This window comes from Vombatus ursinus, unplaced genomic scaffold (genome assembly GCF_900497805.2).
Source record: "Vombatus ursinus unplaced genomic scaffold, bare-nosed wombat genome assembly UNPS02014816.1, whole genome shotgun sequence".
NCBI lineage: Eukaryota > Metazoa > Chordata > Mammalia > Diprotodontia > Vombatidae > Vombatus > Vombatus ursinus.
Window position 1 is genome coordinate 6906627 of NW_020954594.1, and position 15135 is coordinate 6921761.

A 15135-nucleotide genomic window follows, 5' to 3' on the forward strand; every position below is an offset into this window, starting at 1 on the left:
GCCCGGCCAGGCTCGGCCCGGCCTCCGGGCTCCGGCTCCGGCTCCCGCTCCGGCTCCACAGCCCGGCCCGGGGCCTATTGAGGGGGCGGGCCCGACCTCCCGCACAGCCACTGGAGCGGACCGGGGCGGGGCCGGGGACGGGCAGGGGCTGGGGCTGGGGCTGGCGCTGGGGCTAGGGAGGTGGGGGGAAGGAGGGAGGAGGGACAAAGGAGAAGAGGAGGGAGGGGAAGAGGAAGTGATGGAGGACTAGGGAGGGGAGGAGAGGAGAAGAGAGAGGGAGAGGACCAAAGGAGATGAGTAAGGAGATGGAGATGGACGGGGAAGAGAGATAAAGCAAGACCCTGACTCCCAAAGGCTGCGGTTCTAAGTGGAAAAAAGACACTGGGAGATGGGGGAAAGGGAGACGCACAAAGCAGTCCTGAGTGGTGCGGGAAGGAGGAGGTTGAGGAGAGCTCCGAGGTAAGGGTGACAAGAGACTCCAAGTGTCTCCACCCACCACCCACCCTTCTCTAAGAAGCTGGAGAGAGAGGATTAGGAGTCAGGAGACCTGGTAGAAGGGCCTCACTCTGTCATTAACTTGTTATGTCTCCTTCGGCTAAGGGTCCCTGCTTTTCCCCTCACGTAGCCTTGTCAGATAGGTCCTGAAAGCATTATCCCCATTTTACAGATGAAAAAAAAAAGCAGAGAAAAGAAAGTGTGGTGTTTTGGATTTGGAGTCTGAGGACTTGGGCTCAAACCTCGTTTCTGCTACTCACCAAATGACCAAGAGCAAATCACTTCTCTTCTCTGGGATTTCCTTGTCTCTTCTTTAAAAGGAGAGTTGGCCTAGCTGACCTGTATTGCCCCTTCCAAATCCAAAGCAATACTCTATGTATCTCAGTCACAAAGCTCCTAAGTACTGGGTTCTCTGCCCGAATGCAAGGACTGTGATACCCAGTCCAGGATTATTTAATCTCTAATGATATAATAATAATAACAATAATGATAAAGATAATATAATAATCTACAATAACATTTACATAACACTTTACATAGATTATTTCATTTGAGCCTCACAACACTCCTGGGAGGTAGGTGCTATTATTATCATTGCCATTTTGCAAATAAGGAAAGCTGAGGCAGACAGTGGTTAAGAGAGTTGTCCAGGATCACATAGGTAGTGTGTCTGAGGCAGGATTCAAATTCAGAACTTCTTGACTCCAAACCTAGGACTCTATGCAGTAGGCCAACTTGTTGCTTTTAATCTATACTACTCTCCTCTATAATTACTCCTCTTTGGTCCTCAGTTTCCTTATCTACAGAATGGGCAGAGTAGATTAGATGATTTTGAAGGTTCCTTACAGCTCTGTTATTCTGTGGTTCTGTGTTGGGGGGAAAGGAGGAGGTGAGTAAGAAGATCCTGGAGAAAAGTCTGAAGAATCTTCAGGGCCCTCACTGGGAAGTCAGGTTTGACTCTACTATCCTCTTCTGCAAGAAATGACTAGTTCAGTGCTTCCTCTGAATCCCTAAGGCTTCTGTAGAGAAGAAGGTCTGTGGTGATGATGATGATGATGATGATGATGATGATGATGATATTGATGATGGGAAGCATTTATATGTTTTAAGCTTTGCAAAGAGCTTTACAATTATCTCATTTGATCCCCACAACAAAATAGGTGTTATTATTATCCCCATTTTACAAGTGAAGAAACTGAGGGAGACAAGTGATTTGCCCCAGGCTCTCACAGCTAATAAGTATCTATGATTGGATTTGAACATGGATTTTCCTGAGTGTAGGACTAGAGCTCTATCCACTGCACCACGAAGCTGCCTCGGATGTCTGTAATATGCAGGCAGCTAGAGAACCCATCCCTCCTCTCTCCCCTCCTTTAACAAATTCCCCTCCCAAACACACCCACAGGGCTCACAGGGATCAGGCCCAGCTCTTTCTAGGTTCTCTCAGCCTCCCAATGTGACCGGATGTATTGTCCAAGCCAGCAGCCTATTTCAACAGCTGGGTTTCCAGCGCTCAGCTCCTCCCTGTCTCATCCTGGGAATCACTCACAGTTACCTTGCAGTTGGAACCCCCAAGGTCATAAGCAGGGAAGGCCAGCTAGCCAGACACAACACCAACCCAGCCGCCCTCCCTAAATAGAACTCCCTGACACACAATGAGCCAAAGCAGGCCTTGTGGTGCCCACATAAAGATAGACACTTCCCACAAACACAGATTCTCACAGAGATTCTCCTCTTTCATGTAGAGATTTCTCTTTCTCCCCTACCCCCCAAACATTCTCATAATTATAGTGTTGAACACAACCTTAAAAGTTGTCCTAGCCAAACTCCTCCTTTAACAAAGGAGGAAACTGAGGTTCAGAGAGGTTAAATGATTTGCTTAAGTCACAGAGCCAGAGCTGGGCCTTGAACCCAGGTTGTCTCTTTCTACTGGATCATTATGCCTCTTACAGGCAAACACTCTTACACACACTTTTCTCTTTCACATACACACATATCCACTCTGGGCGTGCACCCCCACACAGAGAAATAGGCACATTTCTGGTACAACTCACTCTTCTCACTTTCATATAGTACTGTCTTCCCTCACACAATCACACACAACACTGACACCCACGCTATACTCTCAACCACATATATGAACGGCCCTAGAGAGATTCTGGAGTGTGACTCAGATTTCCAGAGAAATAACCAGGCACACTTTCCATCCCCAAAGAGCCCCCTCCTTTTAGCCGTCTCTCCTCTTCTGAGAGGAAGAGAAGGAACCAAAGGATTTCAGATGCAAGTGGGAAAGCCTTTTTTTTTTAAATAAAGAAATCTCAGCAGGAAGAATGATTCACCCATCTGGAAACTATGATAGCAAGCTGGATAGATGCAGACCAACACAAGAGAACGCTTGCCAATTTGAAATATGACAGAAGGCCACGTAAGGGAGGAAAAGTTTCAACATCTCCTCTTTTCCCTGTTTTTTTCCAGTCTGACAGGAAAGAGATGGGGCTTTTTTTTTGTGTGTGTGAGGCAATTGGGGTTAAGTGACTTGCCCAGAGTCACACAGCTAGTGAATATTGTGTGTCTGAGGCTGGATTTGAACTCAGGTCCTCCTGACTCCAGGGCTGGTGCTCTATCTACTGCAACACCTAGCTGCCCCGAGATGGGGCTTTTCTTCTTCCCAGAAGGAATCTCATAGGATCACAGAACTAGAGGTAGAAAGGCCATTAGATGTCATCTAGTTCAAACACCTCATTTTATAGATAAGGAAACTGAGGCTCAGATACTTGCCTAAAAGAAAATGGCCGAGCTGAGATTTGAACTGTGGTTGTCTGAATCTAGGTTCAATATTCTTTCCGTTGCAATATGTTGCCTCTCAAAGATTACTTAGAAGATGATGGCTGCATTCCACTGATCCCTGGGTTATAGACCCAGCATGTTTCTCTGAGCCACTCTAAATTGCTAAGGAAGTAAAGGATGTCCTCCTGGTAGACAGCAATAAGGCCCAATAATCCCTCTGCTTGCTCTGGTATAAACCACTGCCCACGTAGAACAGTTTCACAGTGGGAAGGAAGTAAGAGTAACCTCCCCTGAAAGAGGGGGTGAGGGATCCTCTCTCTAGACATCCTGGGTCTTTAGAAATGTGGCTTTTTCATCTCTTCTCCAAAGCCTCCTTGGCTTTTCCACACAGCTCTTTTATGAGCTGTCCCTGTGGTCCCATCATGGAAAGGCCTGGTCCCAGATAGATGCCTAGTCTCCTGGGTTATTTTACTGGCTCTACCCCTTGCTCTGAGCAAAGAAGTCAGAGGCAAGGCATTCAAAAAGGGTGGAGGGAAAAGTAGGAGCTTCTCAACTCTCTTATTTATACTTTCTTCCCCCACCATGCCAGGATAAAGCTGGCATCTGCTTCTATCCGCCTCCTTCCGTAGGAATGTGCCTGCCTGAGGAGCCTGTCACTGCCATCACTGCTGGGCATGATGCCCAGGACGAGGAATCGAGGGCATGGACCAGTCAGAGATGGGGAGGCCTCCTCCTTCCAAAGGAGATGGCTGGGGTACCTACTGGCAGCTTGGATTGGAAGACAGTGCCTGGGGAAGGCAGCATGATAAAGAAAAAAAAAGTGATGGGCTCAGAATCAGGTGACCTGAGTTCAAATCCTCCTTACACTTACTAGCAGTGTGACTATAGGTACATTTATTTAATTTCTCAGAACCTTGGTTTGCTTACATGTAAAATGGGGATAATACTTTCACTACCTACCTCACAGAGTGGTTATAAGCAAAGTACATTATAAATCCTAAAGTACTTAGAAATGTTAGTTATTATTGTTAGTATTACTTTCTACAAATACATATGGGCCCTTCATACCATATGCACATTCATCCATAGGCACAAACAGTTACATGAACAACTAAGGGCATTGATAGATTAGGCAAGATACACAAATGTACATTTCGGTGAAAATCTCATAAAATGCAGTCTCACAAGCTTCTTGCATGTATACAGGTATATCTGGTTCCCAGAGAGGCAGAAGACACTTGTTCATGTCCTCCTGTCCTCCTCTCCCTCCTGGGCCTCTGACACAAATTAGCCGTGTGATCGTGGACAAACCACTTAGCCTCTGAGTTCTGCACCCCCCCATAATTCTCTAAGACCAGAAGTTTCAGATGAGGTGCTGATTTGCATCAGTGGAAGGAGTTTCCATACAAGAAGTTCCCCACACTGATGAAATATTTTAAAGGTCTGGGCAGAAAAGAAATATGTATGTATGTAGGGACATACTAGGGACAGCTAGGTGGTACAGCTGGGTGGTACAGTGGATAGAGCATCAGGCTTGAAGTCAGGAGTTCAAATCTGGCCTCGGACATTTACTAGCTGTGTGAATCATTTAACCTGGGCAAGTCATTTAACTCCAATTTGCCTCAGTTCTTCATCTGTAAAATGGGGACACATTGGAGAAGGAAATGGCAAACCACTCCAGCATCTTTGCTAAGAAAAACCCATGGACAAAAGTCCATGAGGTCACATAGAGTCGGAACATGACTGAACAACAGCAATGTATATATGTATGTATATGTAAATATACATGTATAATATGGCAAATAGACACCCTAAAATTTGTTCAGAAAGACACACAGCTAGGCAAACACAGAAATGATCCCCAAACTCACACAGATGCACACATACTGAGATCTGTAAACACATACTAAAATACACAAACACACAGAGATACCACATGTACATCTGAGCCACTCAGTCTCCAGGGAGATGAACTCTGAAGAATGTCCGGAGCTGGGCCAGCAATGAGGGGAGGGGAGGATGGGGGAGAGCATGAGGGGGCTGGTGCCTTGCTGTAGAGATGAAACAAGGCAAACCCTCAGCTCCCAAGCCCCAGGGAAGGGGAGGAGACAGGATGTAGAACACCGACTCCTTTGTGTCTCTCTGCACACCCCCCCAACTTGCTCCCCAGACTGCCAAACCCCTAAGAGACAGGCGAGTCCAGACAAGGAGGCTGGGAGGGGGGTGGGCTTCAAGGGAAAGGGGGCTGGGGGCATGGGGCTGGTCCCTGTCCTTCTATAAGGCCCAGGAGGGAGAGGAGGACAGGGGAAAGGATAGTGGAGACACATGATGGTTACAGAAAAAAAGGAGTCATTAGGAGCACAGGAAATTCTTAAGGACAGTTCAGCATTGGTTCCAGACCCTCCCACTCCTCAGCAAGTTAATGGGTGCATTGTATGGACTGTGTACTTGTGGAGGTGAAGCATTTGGAGACCCTCAGTTCTTTGACTCTGCTCTTAGCATGTAGATACAGGCATGTTCATATGCATGCATGTGACATGAATTAGTAGGGGAAAGTTGCAGCTGGGCCATCATTGATGACTCCTTGAATTTCTGCTTCAGTTCCTTAGGGTATGCTACTCTGAATCCTCTTCTGCCACCTCTCCCCATTGAATAGGGCTAAGGGAAGATGCTTTGCCTAGAACTTACCAGAGGGAGATGTCCAAATATCATAGAATGTCAGAACTGAAAAGGATATATTAAAGAACGTCTAGTCCAGCCCCTTATCTGACAGATGAGGAAACTGAGGCTCAGCCAGGAAGCGGTTTGTCCAAGGTCACACAGGTAGTGAATAGCAGAGCTTTCATTCAAAGGCAGCTTTTCTGATTCTAAACCAAAAGCTATTTCCACTACACCACATTGCCTGCTTTATTTGGAGACCTTGATGCCCCACAAAGGTTAGAGCCTTCCCCAAAGTCAGTCAGATTGTCATGAGGCAAGGTTAGGTTGATTCATCTTCTGCACAAGTAGGAGAAAAAGAGTGGGGAACAGGCATCGGAGTCACCTACACCAACAAGTGAAGAGGGAGGCTAGATAAGGGTGGGGTTTAGGGGGGGATTTCGACTTTTGCAGGGGATCAACTACTAATATCAATGAATCAGTCAAATTAATCACCAAGCATGTATTAATCACCTAAAATATGCCAGGTACTTTGCTAGGCCCAGGAGAGAGAGAGACAAAAGCAAAAAATGTTTCTGCCTTCAATAACAATAACCCACATTTACATAAATCTTTCTACAAACCACTGTGTGAGATACGGAATGCAAGTATAATTATCCCCTTTTATAGTTGGGAAAACTGAGTTCCAGGGAGCTTTACTAGAGGATTTGCCCAAACTACAGCTAGTAAGTATCAGAATCAGGACTCAAATACAGATCTTCTGACTCCAAATTTAGCACATTGACTCCTAATGGAAAGGAAGAGTTGATCAAAAGCCCCAAAGGTATGTGATCAGAAGGAGGGTCAGGAACCCGAGAAAAGGAAAAAACAGTCAAAAGCGGGTAGAGGGTGCCTTCTATACCAGCTCCACCACACACTGAGAGAACCCAGATGGTTTTGTCATTCCAACCTTTTCTCCACAGAGTCTGACTTGGTTCTGAGTCCCTATCTCCACCCACAACTCCCCCTTAACTTGGTCTTTTTCCTCCCATGCTGGCCAAAGGGGAGAAAAGAGGCTGGATTCCCTGTTTCTATGGCAACCAAAACCGGTACACAACAGCAGAATCAAGGAAAAACCTTTGCCCACCCTGGTAACTATAGAAATCAGGGGCCCAGTTTTCAGGGTTACCAAACGTTTCACTCTGCCATGGATACTCTGTTGCTACAGGAAACAGTGAAAGTGATGCCAGTCCCCATGGCAACCAGGATGCTGCTGTTGGTTCTCCGATATTGTCACAGGACAGGAGAATATCTCCCCCGCTTCCCTCCTTGTTGTTTTGGTAACCAGCACCACCAGACCCTGCTCCTGCTTTGCCAGGTGTTTTCCTCTCCTTTCCACAGAGGGATGCCCAGAAGCCCAGGCTCTGGGACGATAGCTCCCAGTGGTGCCTAGCTCCTTCTTATTCTCACACAAACACCATCATTGTTCCCATTCCTAGCTGCTCCGGCTGATGCCTTTTGCAGCTGTCATGCCATCTTCTCTAGTACCCTTTGACAACTGATGATATAACTCCACTGCTTGCCCAGGGCTGTGGGATGACCAGGAGAAGAGAGAAGGCTGAAGTCAAGAGTGGGAACAGTCATTAGGCTTGCAGTTAAAAAATCTGGGTTCTAGTCCTGGTTCTTCCACTTATCAGCTATGTGACCTTGTACAAATCATTTTCTCTCTCTCAGCCTCAAATTCCTCGGCTGTAAAATGGGAATAATCACAGTGGTACTTTTAGCATGGTATAGTGGATCTGGAGTCAAGAAGGATCCTTGAATTCTACCTCTAACAATCACTATGTGACCTTGGGCAAGTCAGGTAACTTTGAGCCTCAGTTTTCCTAACTTATAAAAAAGGAGTACCTATTTCATAGAGCTGTTGTGAGATACAAATGAGTAATATATGTACAGCACTTCACAGAATTCAAAATTCTATATAAATGCCAGCTATTATTATTACTAGTATCTCATAAGGCTTGTTAGGGTCAATTGAGAATGTATATGAGAGCACTTAGTAATCTGGAAGAGGCTGATTCAGTCCCAGGTATTGTTATCACTGCTACCACTATTATTATCATTAGAAGAAGAAGAGAAGGAAGACTGGTGATAGGCAGAGAAGCTAAGGTCAGGAGGAGGTAGAGGATTTTTTTCCCTTCCAACCCTGGATATTTCTTCCAGCCTGATAGGGCTTTGCACATATACACAAACCTCCCTTAAATATCCCACCAATAAGCCCCACCCCCAGAAGTTTCCATGACAACACTAAGACCAGGATTGTACCAGCTCCTGAACCTCAATCCTATTAGAACCTACCTTTTAGCCCCCTGCCCTCAACCCCTATCAATCAATCAGTCAATCAATCAGCAGATTTGGGGATGTCCAGGGCCTTACCCTGGGTGAGGCGGGTGGGCTGGTGGATGGGGAGCCCATCGATGGTGCAGGCGTTGCCACAGGGGTACAGGGTGAGGGTCCCTTGTAGGTTCTCAATGTAGCAGTGCTCAGGGGCTAGGCCAGGACCCTGTAGTGAGATATCCTTAGCAGCAGAGCCAATCACTGTCCTTCCTAGAGGAGGTGGGGAGGGAGTGAGGAAGAAGAGTTAGTGGTGTTTGCCCAAGGACAGGCAGGAAATAGCAAAGAGACCCAGAACTGATACTATGTGCTTTCCTCCTGCTTCCTCCTCTAAAAGGGAAGAGAAGCAATAGTAGAGTGAAAGATGCCTACACCTCCTCTAATCTGTGCCCCTCCTTTTGTTGGGCATAGTCGGCACAGGTAGCAAGCATCCCCAGAAGGGGAAATGATACCCTGGATCAGGGAGGGAAGGAGAGGGAAGCCCAGACGTAAGCATCATTAAAAGCAGCACAGGCTCAATCTGGGCCCCAGGAAGATGTAGAAATAGACTGCTCTCCATTCTACTTCCCCAGCCTTTCCCTGGCCTAGGCTGTCTCCTCCTGGGCCTTCTCCCTCCCCTCCAAACAGGCCCCAGCCCTTCTGCACTTCTTTGCACAAGGTCCTCTTCCACTTTGTCCTTCCTTTCTTCTCAGGGTCCCTTCTTTCCCTAGCTCTCTGCTCTGCCACCTTCTACCCTGTTCCTCCTGCCCTCTGTCGCTCCTCTCCCTCTCTCTTCATTTGCTTCCTTCTCAGACCCATCGTCTCCCCCTCCTACACAGCTTCCCCACACCCCACCCCTAGCAGAGGCCCTGGGGCTGGTATTTGGAGAATGCCAGGAATGTAGGATCACCCAGGCAACAATACAGCTCAGGAAGGACAGAGGAGGAGGAAGAGAGAAGAAGGGAGGGACGGAGCTAGAGGGCAAAAGAGATGCTCTATCTGGGCCTCTTCTCAGGAGCTTGCCCCCAACTCACCCTGACTCCCTGTTTACACCTTCTCTCTGGAGACTCCTAGGATAAGCTCCTCTTTCTCTTCCCCTACTCTGATCTCTCATCCTTCCAACTCCCAAGTCCAAGGCTCCTAACCAAGGACCAATGGGTCCTTGCTCCTCTGCTGAATCTCTACTTTCTCATTTGCTTTTTAGTCCTAGCCTTCAGAGAGCTAGATTATCTGTCAGAGGATAGGTGGTTGGGGAAAAGAGGAGTGGAAAGGGAGAGAGAATCGGTAGAGGAGATGACCTGGCTGGAATGGAATGCATCACCGCCATGTTTCCCAGCAGGATGTCGGAGGGGGGACACCACTACGATATTCTTCATTTCTTGGTGATGGGAAAGATACCTCTTTTCCTGCAGCGGCTTCTGGACCTTGAAGCAGTCGTGATTATGAGGTTGGGGGGTGGTTTGTGGGATAACCTAGCTCTTGACTCACCTTCCTCCAGGGGCAGAAGGGTGATGGCAGTGCTCAGGCGCCCACTGCCCAGGCTCACCAGGTGTGGCTTGTCCGTCTGCACCTTCAGCCCCTTGCCTGTCTCGATTAAATCCAGGGGCCCATTCTGGGAGGAGGGAGCATCATCAGCTCGATAAGGAGTTGAGACATCAAACCTCAATCTAAGTTCTTACTGCTTTGCCTATCTACCCTTCAACACCCAAATAACATTCTCCCCTGCTTCCTCCCTCCCTCCCCAAATAGTTCATCTATCTCACTGCCTGTTCCATCAGTTTCCTCTTTGTATTAGCTGACGTATCTCTTCTTTGTTCAGTAGGGTAGAGATAACTGGGGAGTCAGACACCTAGGTGGGAGAGATCAGCACCCAACAAAGCCCTAGGGAAGGTTGGGATGGGCCTAGTTCAAGACCAATTGCTTCTAATGGAGTACATACAGACCTTGGAATCATAGGATCATAGGAATCAGACCTAAATTTGAGTCCCAGGTCTCTGATATTTATGAGCCTTTTTTTTGGGGGGGGGTGGCAAGGCAATGGGGTTAAGTGACTTGCTCAAGGTCACACAGCTAGTGAGTATCATGTGTCTGAGGCTGGATTTGAACTCAGGTCCTTCTGACTCCAGGGCTGGTGCTCTATCTACTGTACCACCTAGCTGCCCCATTTATGAGCTTTCTTGAGCAAGTCACTTACACTTTAATCAGTCAGTCAATCTGTCAACATTTATTAAGTGAGCACCATATGCCTGGTAGTGTGCTGGGTTCACAAAGAAGCTGTCTCTGACCTCAAGGAGCAGGCTGCTTTGAAAGTGATTTGGGGAGATGGGGCACTACCTAATACTACCTACCTTATCAGGTTGGTGTGAGAATCAAATGAGATGATTCATGCAAACCTTACAGGGCCATGTAAATTTAGTTGAATTGTGTCATTTTTCAGTCATGTCTGACTCTTCATGACCCCATTTGGGGTTTTCTTGGCAAAGCTACTGGAGTGGTTTGTCATTTCCTTCTCTAGCTCATTTTACAGATGAGGAAACTGAGGCAAATAGTTAAGTAACTTGCACAGGGTCACTCAGTTAGTAAGTGTCTGAAGCCAGATTTGAACACAGAAAGATGAGTCTTCCTGACTCCAGGCCTAGCACTCTATCCACTGTAACACCAAGCTGCCTCATATAAATTTGAACTGCATTATATCAGTGTTAGCTATTCTTTTCTACTTGTTAGGAAAATGCTTTGCAAAATATAAAGTGCTATATTAAATGAGTTATTATTACTATATTATCAAATTACCATGTTATCTGCACTTAGGAGTAAGGGCAGAGTAGTGAACAAAGGGCTAGCCTCAGAGTCAGGAAGACCTGGGTTCCAGTCCAGCCTCTGAGAAATATCCTATATATTGATATGTATATATGTTATCTCTCCCTTCTTCCTGAAGTCAGAGACTGATTTGTCATCATAATATGTCTTTGTGTCACCAGAGCCTAGCAGAGGGCCTGGCACATAGTAGGCATTTAATAAATATTCATTGGTACTTGCTGTTCAACCGAAGCATCTTACCTAACCTCTCAGTGCCTCCAGACACTAAGACTACAAGCTGAAGAACAGATCTCTGCAATGGTAAAGAAAGGTCCCCAGGTCTGGTCTCAGGAGACTGTAATTCCTTGAGGACAGGTGCTGTTGGTTTATTTCTATGTCCAGTGACTTGCACATAGTAGGTATTGTTTATTGAATTAAACTGGGACCTGACAAGTATAGCTGGGTAAATGTGTAGGGGGAGAAGGGAAGGAGAAGAGGGGGAGAAAAGGAGTACATAGCACAAAATGTTTTCCAACAGTTCAAAAAACATCTTGGAAGTGAGTTACAAGTCTTTTTTAGGGATATTCTATGGGTGAACAACTTAACCAGATTAGATTGAAGAGCAAGCTCTTAATAGGATTTTGAGGCTTGGGGCAAGAAGGCAGATTCACTACTAAGCTCTCCCCCAACTCTAACCACCAGTCCTTTCTTTCCAGTTCAGAGACCTGGTGGGCACAAAAGCAAACCCAGTCCTTGCAAACTGCCAGTCTTACCTCTCAGTCTACCCACCCCAGACTCTACTTCTGCTGCTTCCAAACCCCACCTGGTAACAACTCACCTGGACCCTGGCTTGGATCTTGCGCCCAGAGCCTGCTGTATTTCTGTTGAAAGCATCCATGGCTCTGTGTTTCCAGAATTCCTAGGGGCATAGAAAAGGAGAGGTTAGGCTGAAGGTGCCAGTGGGGAGAAGGAAAGAACAGATAGTATGGACAAGATTTGGGCCCATCACCAGGCAAGAGTCTTAGGACATGGAGACACTCCAGAAGCTGTTCTTTGTGTCTTTACCCCTGTAGAAAAGCAGATGCAGTCAAAGAGAAGCCCAGAGGAAAAGAACACAATAGCACTGCCCATTCTTCAGTTACAGATCATAGCTACCCCTAAGCTAAGTCTTCTGTATCACCAGCCTGGGCACTCACACAGGTATAGGAACATCACATCAGGATGCCCTGCTTTCTCCTCAGTGTCCTGTCCTTGATCTGTGTACCCCTTTCTTGGTCCCAAGACCAGGAATGAACAGTACCAGGAGCCTGCTTGTCTTGGCAACCTGGAACGCCTAGATCTTCAAATAATTGGTGCTGGGGATAGGTGTTGTTGGGGCAGCTAGGTAGCACAGTGGATAGAATACCTGAACTGGATTCAGGAAGACTCATTTTCCCTGAGTTCAAATCTGGCCTCAGACACTAGTTGAGTTACTCTGGACAAGTCACTTACCCAGTTTGCCTCAGTTTCCTCATCTGTCAAATGAACTGGAGAAGGAAATGGCCACTCCAGAAAACCTCAAATTGGGTCACAAAGAATCAGACAGGACTGAAACAACTAAACAACAACAATGGGTGTGTAAAAAGTGGGATCTTTCAGGGGAACTGTACCCTTCTGAGAACAGGAACTTATAGAGGTTCTTTCAGAACAGGTGACACAGCTAAAGCTGTGGCAGGAAGGGAGCTCTCAGCTCCCTCTTTCCCTTTGTCTCCTCTCCCAGGGATCTCAGGAGGATCTATTTTTTTTTTTTGTTTTTGTTTTTAGGCAATTGGGGTTAAGTGACTTGCCCAGGGTCACACAGCTAGTAAGTGTCAAATGTTGGTCTGAGGCCGGATTTGAACTCAGGTCCTCCTGACTTCAGGGCCGGTGCTCTATCCATTCCAACACCTAGCTGCCCCGAGGATCTATTTTCTCAAAGGGGACACAACAGGAACAATTAGTTTTCCCTGGCAACTCATAAACATACTCTCGTCCCAGGTACTTACGATCTATCCTCTCTTAAAAAAAAAAATTCATCCCACTCTTACTCCCAATCCTTTCAACCTTTCCCCCACCCCAGCAACAAAACTCAGTGGGGAGATACTGGAATTATCATGACCAAATATACAAACTGACTGGGTGACATGGGGGCCACATAGATGCACTGGGAGGATGAAGGCTAAGTGTTTCCGTGGTATAGCCATTCACTATACTATATCCTCTCCAGGATAAAAAATATATGCTTTCCTCTTCCACACATATTTGTCAAGAACCAGAGCTGTATAGAAACAAATATATGTGCCGATGGCACACACACACACATCTATGCTTACTTGCGTGTTCCTTGAACAATCTGACAATGGCAAAAAAAAAAAAGTCCTTTGATGTTATTGAGAAAAGTTAGAGGTGGAAGAGAGAGGAAGGGGAAGTTGGGGAACCCAGATCAGTGCCTCTAGCTGCCTTTCTCCTCTAGCCTACAATCAGGCAATTTGAAGAGGAAGCAGCAGCAGGAGCCAGGAGAAGCTCAGCATCAGCCTCTGGCATGGGGGCCGAAAGGGCTAAGCCAGGGGTGTTACTAATTTTACCCGCCTGGCTCCCACCCTTCCGGGCTCCGACTGCAACGTCACCGTTTCCACCCAAGCTGAAGGGAAAGAGTCTGGAACTGGCCCTAGGACCCACCCCTGGACTAAATAGCAAGAGAGAGCATGTATAAGAGGTTCAAGCGGACTGGGCGCAACCCTAGGATGCCAGGCTATTGACCAGTTTCCGGCGACTTAGGCCACTGTTGCTCCCTCCCCTCTCGCTATCAACCTGAAGCTTAGCTTCTGCCTCAGGTCATGGGTGATTTTAAATCCTCAAATATTCTCTGTCAGAGTCCCTGTTGTGTGGGACCCGCAAAAGGCTGGAGAGAGTGTGATGGATGGACTGTGCTGATAGGGTAGAAGGGAGAGAAATTAAATTAAAGGTAAAGAGAGGTGAATGGAAGAAGTTTCTTCACATAGATGCTAATGCTGATGGAGAAAGATAAGGGCAGAGGAAAGACAGGGATAAAGAGAGGTATCATGAAAAGAGAGATAAGAAGTGACAGAGTACAGAGAGAGCCAGAAGAAGATAAGGTAAAGAGAAGAGGGGAATTTGGGAGGTGAGATGATGTGACTCAGAGGCAGATGAGATCCTGAGACATGGAATCCCCTGGGAGGAAGAGAAACAAGATAAAGTGGACCTCTTACGATAACAGAGCGTTTCTCTTCACTCCAAAGTAGCCTCACTAGACTGGGGTGACAGCGCTAGACCTCTCCAGACCCCCCTATTTACCCTTTCTGGGGAGTTTAGTCAGAGGAACCCGAGGGTGCCCCCTGCTGGCTGACTCCCCCTTAGGCGAGCGCTGCAGCTCCTGACCCGTCCCTTCGAGTCCAGCTGGAGCCCGGAGGGCTGTAATTACCCGCCCCACCCCTCCTTCTAAGGCCTTTCTGGGAAGTACAGCTAAGTCCCGCAGCCAAAAAAAGGTTCTTGCGGTGTAACCAAGGCTCGGTGTGAGAGTGTGTGTCGGGGGTGGGAGGTGGGAGGTGGGGGGGTGGGGGAGAGGACCGGGGAGGGGGACCTTTGCCTGTAGCTGCTTCTCAACCCTAGATCGGGCGTGGCTCCCTGGGGGAACCCCATGCACCTCACCCTGACCCACAAATTCCCGATACAAGCAACAGGGTTCAGGTTAGCTGCGATTTGTTGCTATTGTCAGATATTTACTTGCAGAATACCAGGCACCCCGTGATCTGGGTGAACCCTGTAGAATATGAGCACCGGCAGACATCACTTGCAGATGCTGAACCGGTTCCAACAGCCGACCACTCAATCATTTTGAAGCCCAGCTGACCCAGAGAGGGTACTGAAACAATACAGGCACAGTGCTGTATGTAGGTACCAATTGGCAACTCCAGAGGCTGGTCTTTGAGGTTCTGATTGAGGCCCCAGGTCTCTCCCCATCCAGATCAACCTGTCTCCCCCCGACTCTCCTCCAGTCGGGGTCCGGGA

General features: G+C 47.4%; 1 protein-coding gene across 9 annotated transcripts in view; it reads right to left on the reverse strand.

Moving 5' to 3' along the window:
* The window catches only part of PHLDB1 (pleckstrin homology like domain family B member 1), a 64120-nt gene that overhangs the window by 48472 nt on the left and 513 nt on the right, over positions 1-15135 (reverse strand). For all 9 annotated transcript variants that reach the window (XM_027835617.1, XM_027835624.1, XM_027835623.1 and 6 more), the window contains exons 2-4: positions 11927-12007; positions 9781-9904; positions 8356-8526 (exon numbers count right to left, since the gene is read on the reverse strand). In XM_027835617.1, coding sequence (XP_027691418.1) covers positions 8356-8526; positions 9781-9904; positions 11927-12007 — 376 coding nt within the window. The remainder of the gene's footprint in view (positions 1-8355; positions 8527-9780; positions 9905-11926; positions 12008-15135) is intronic.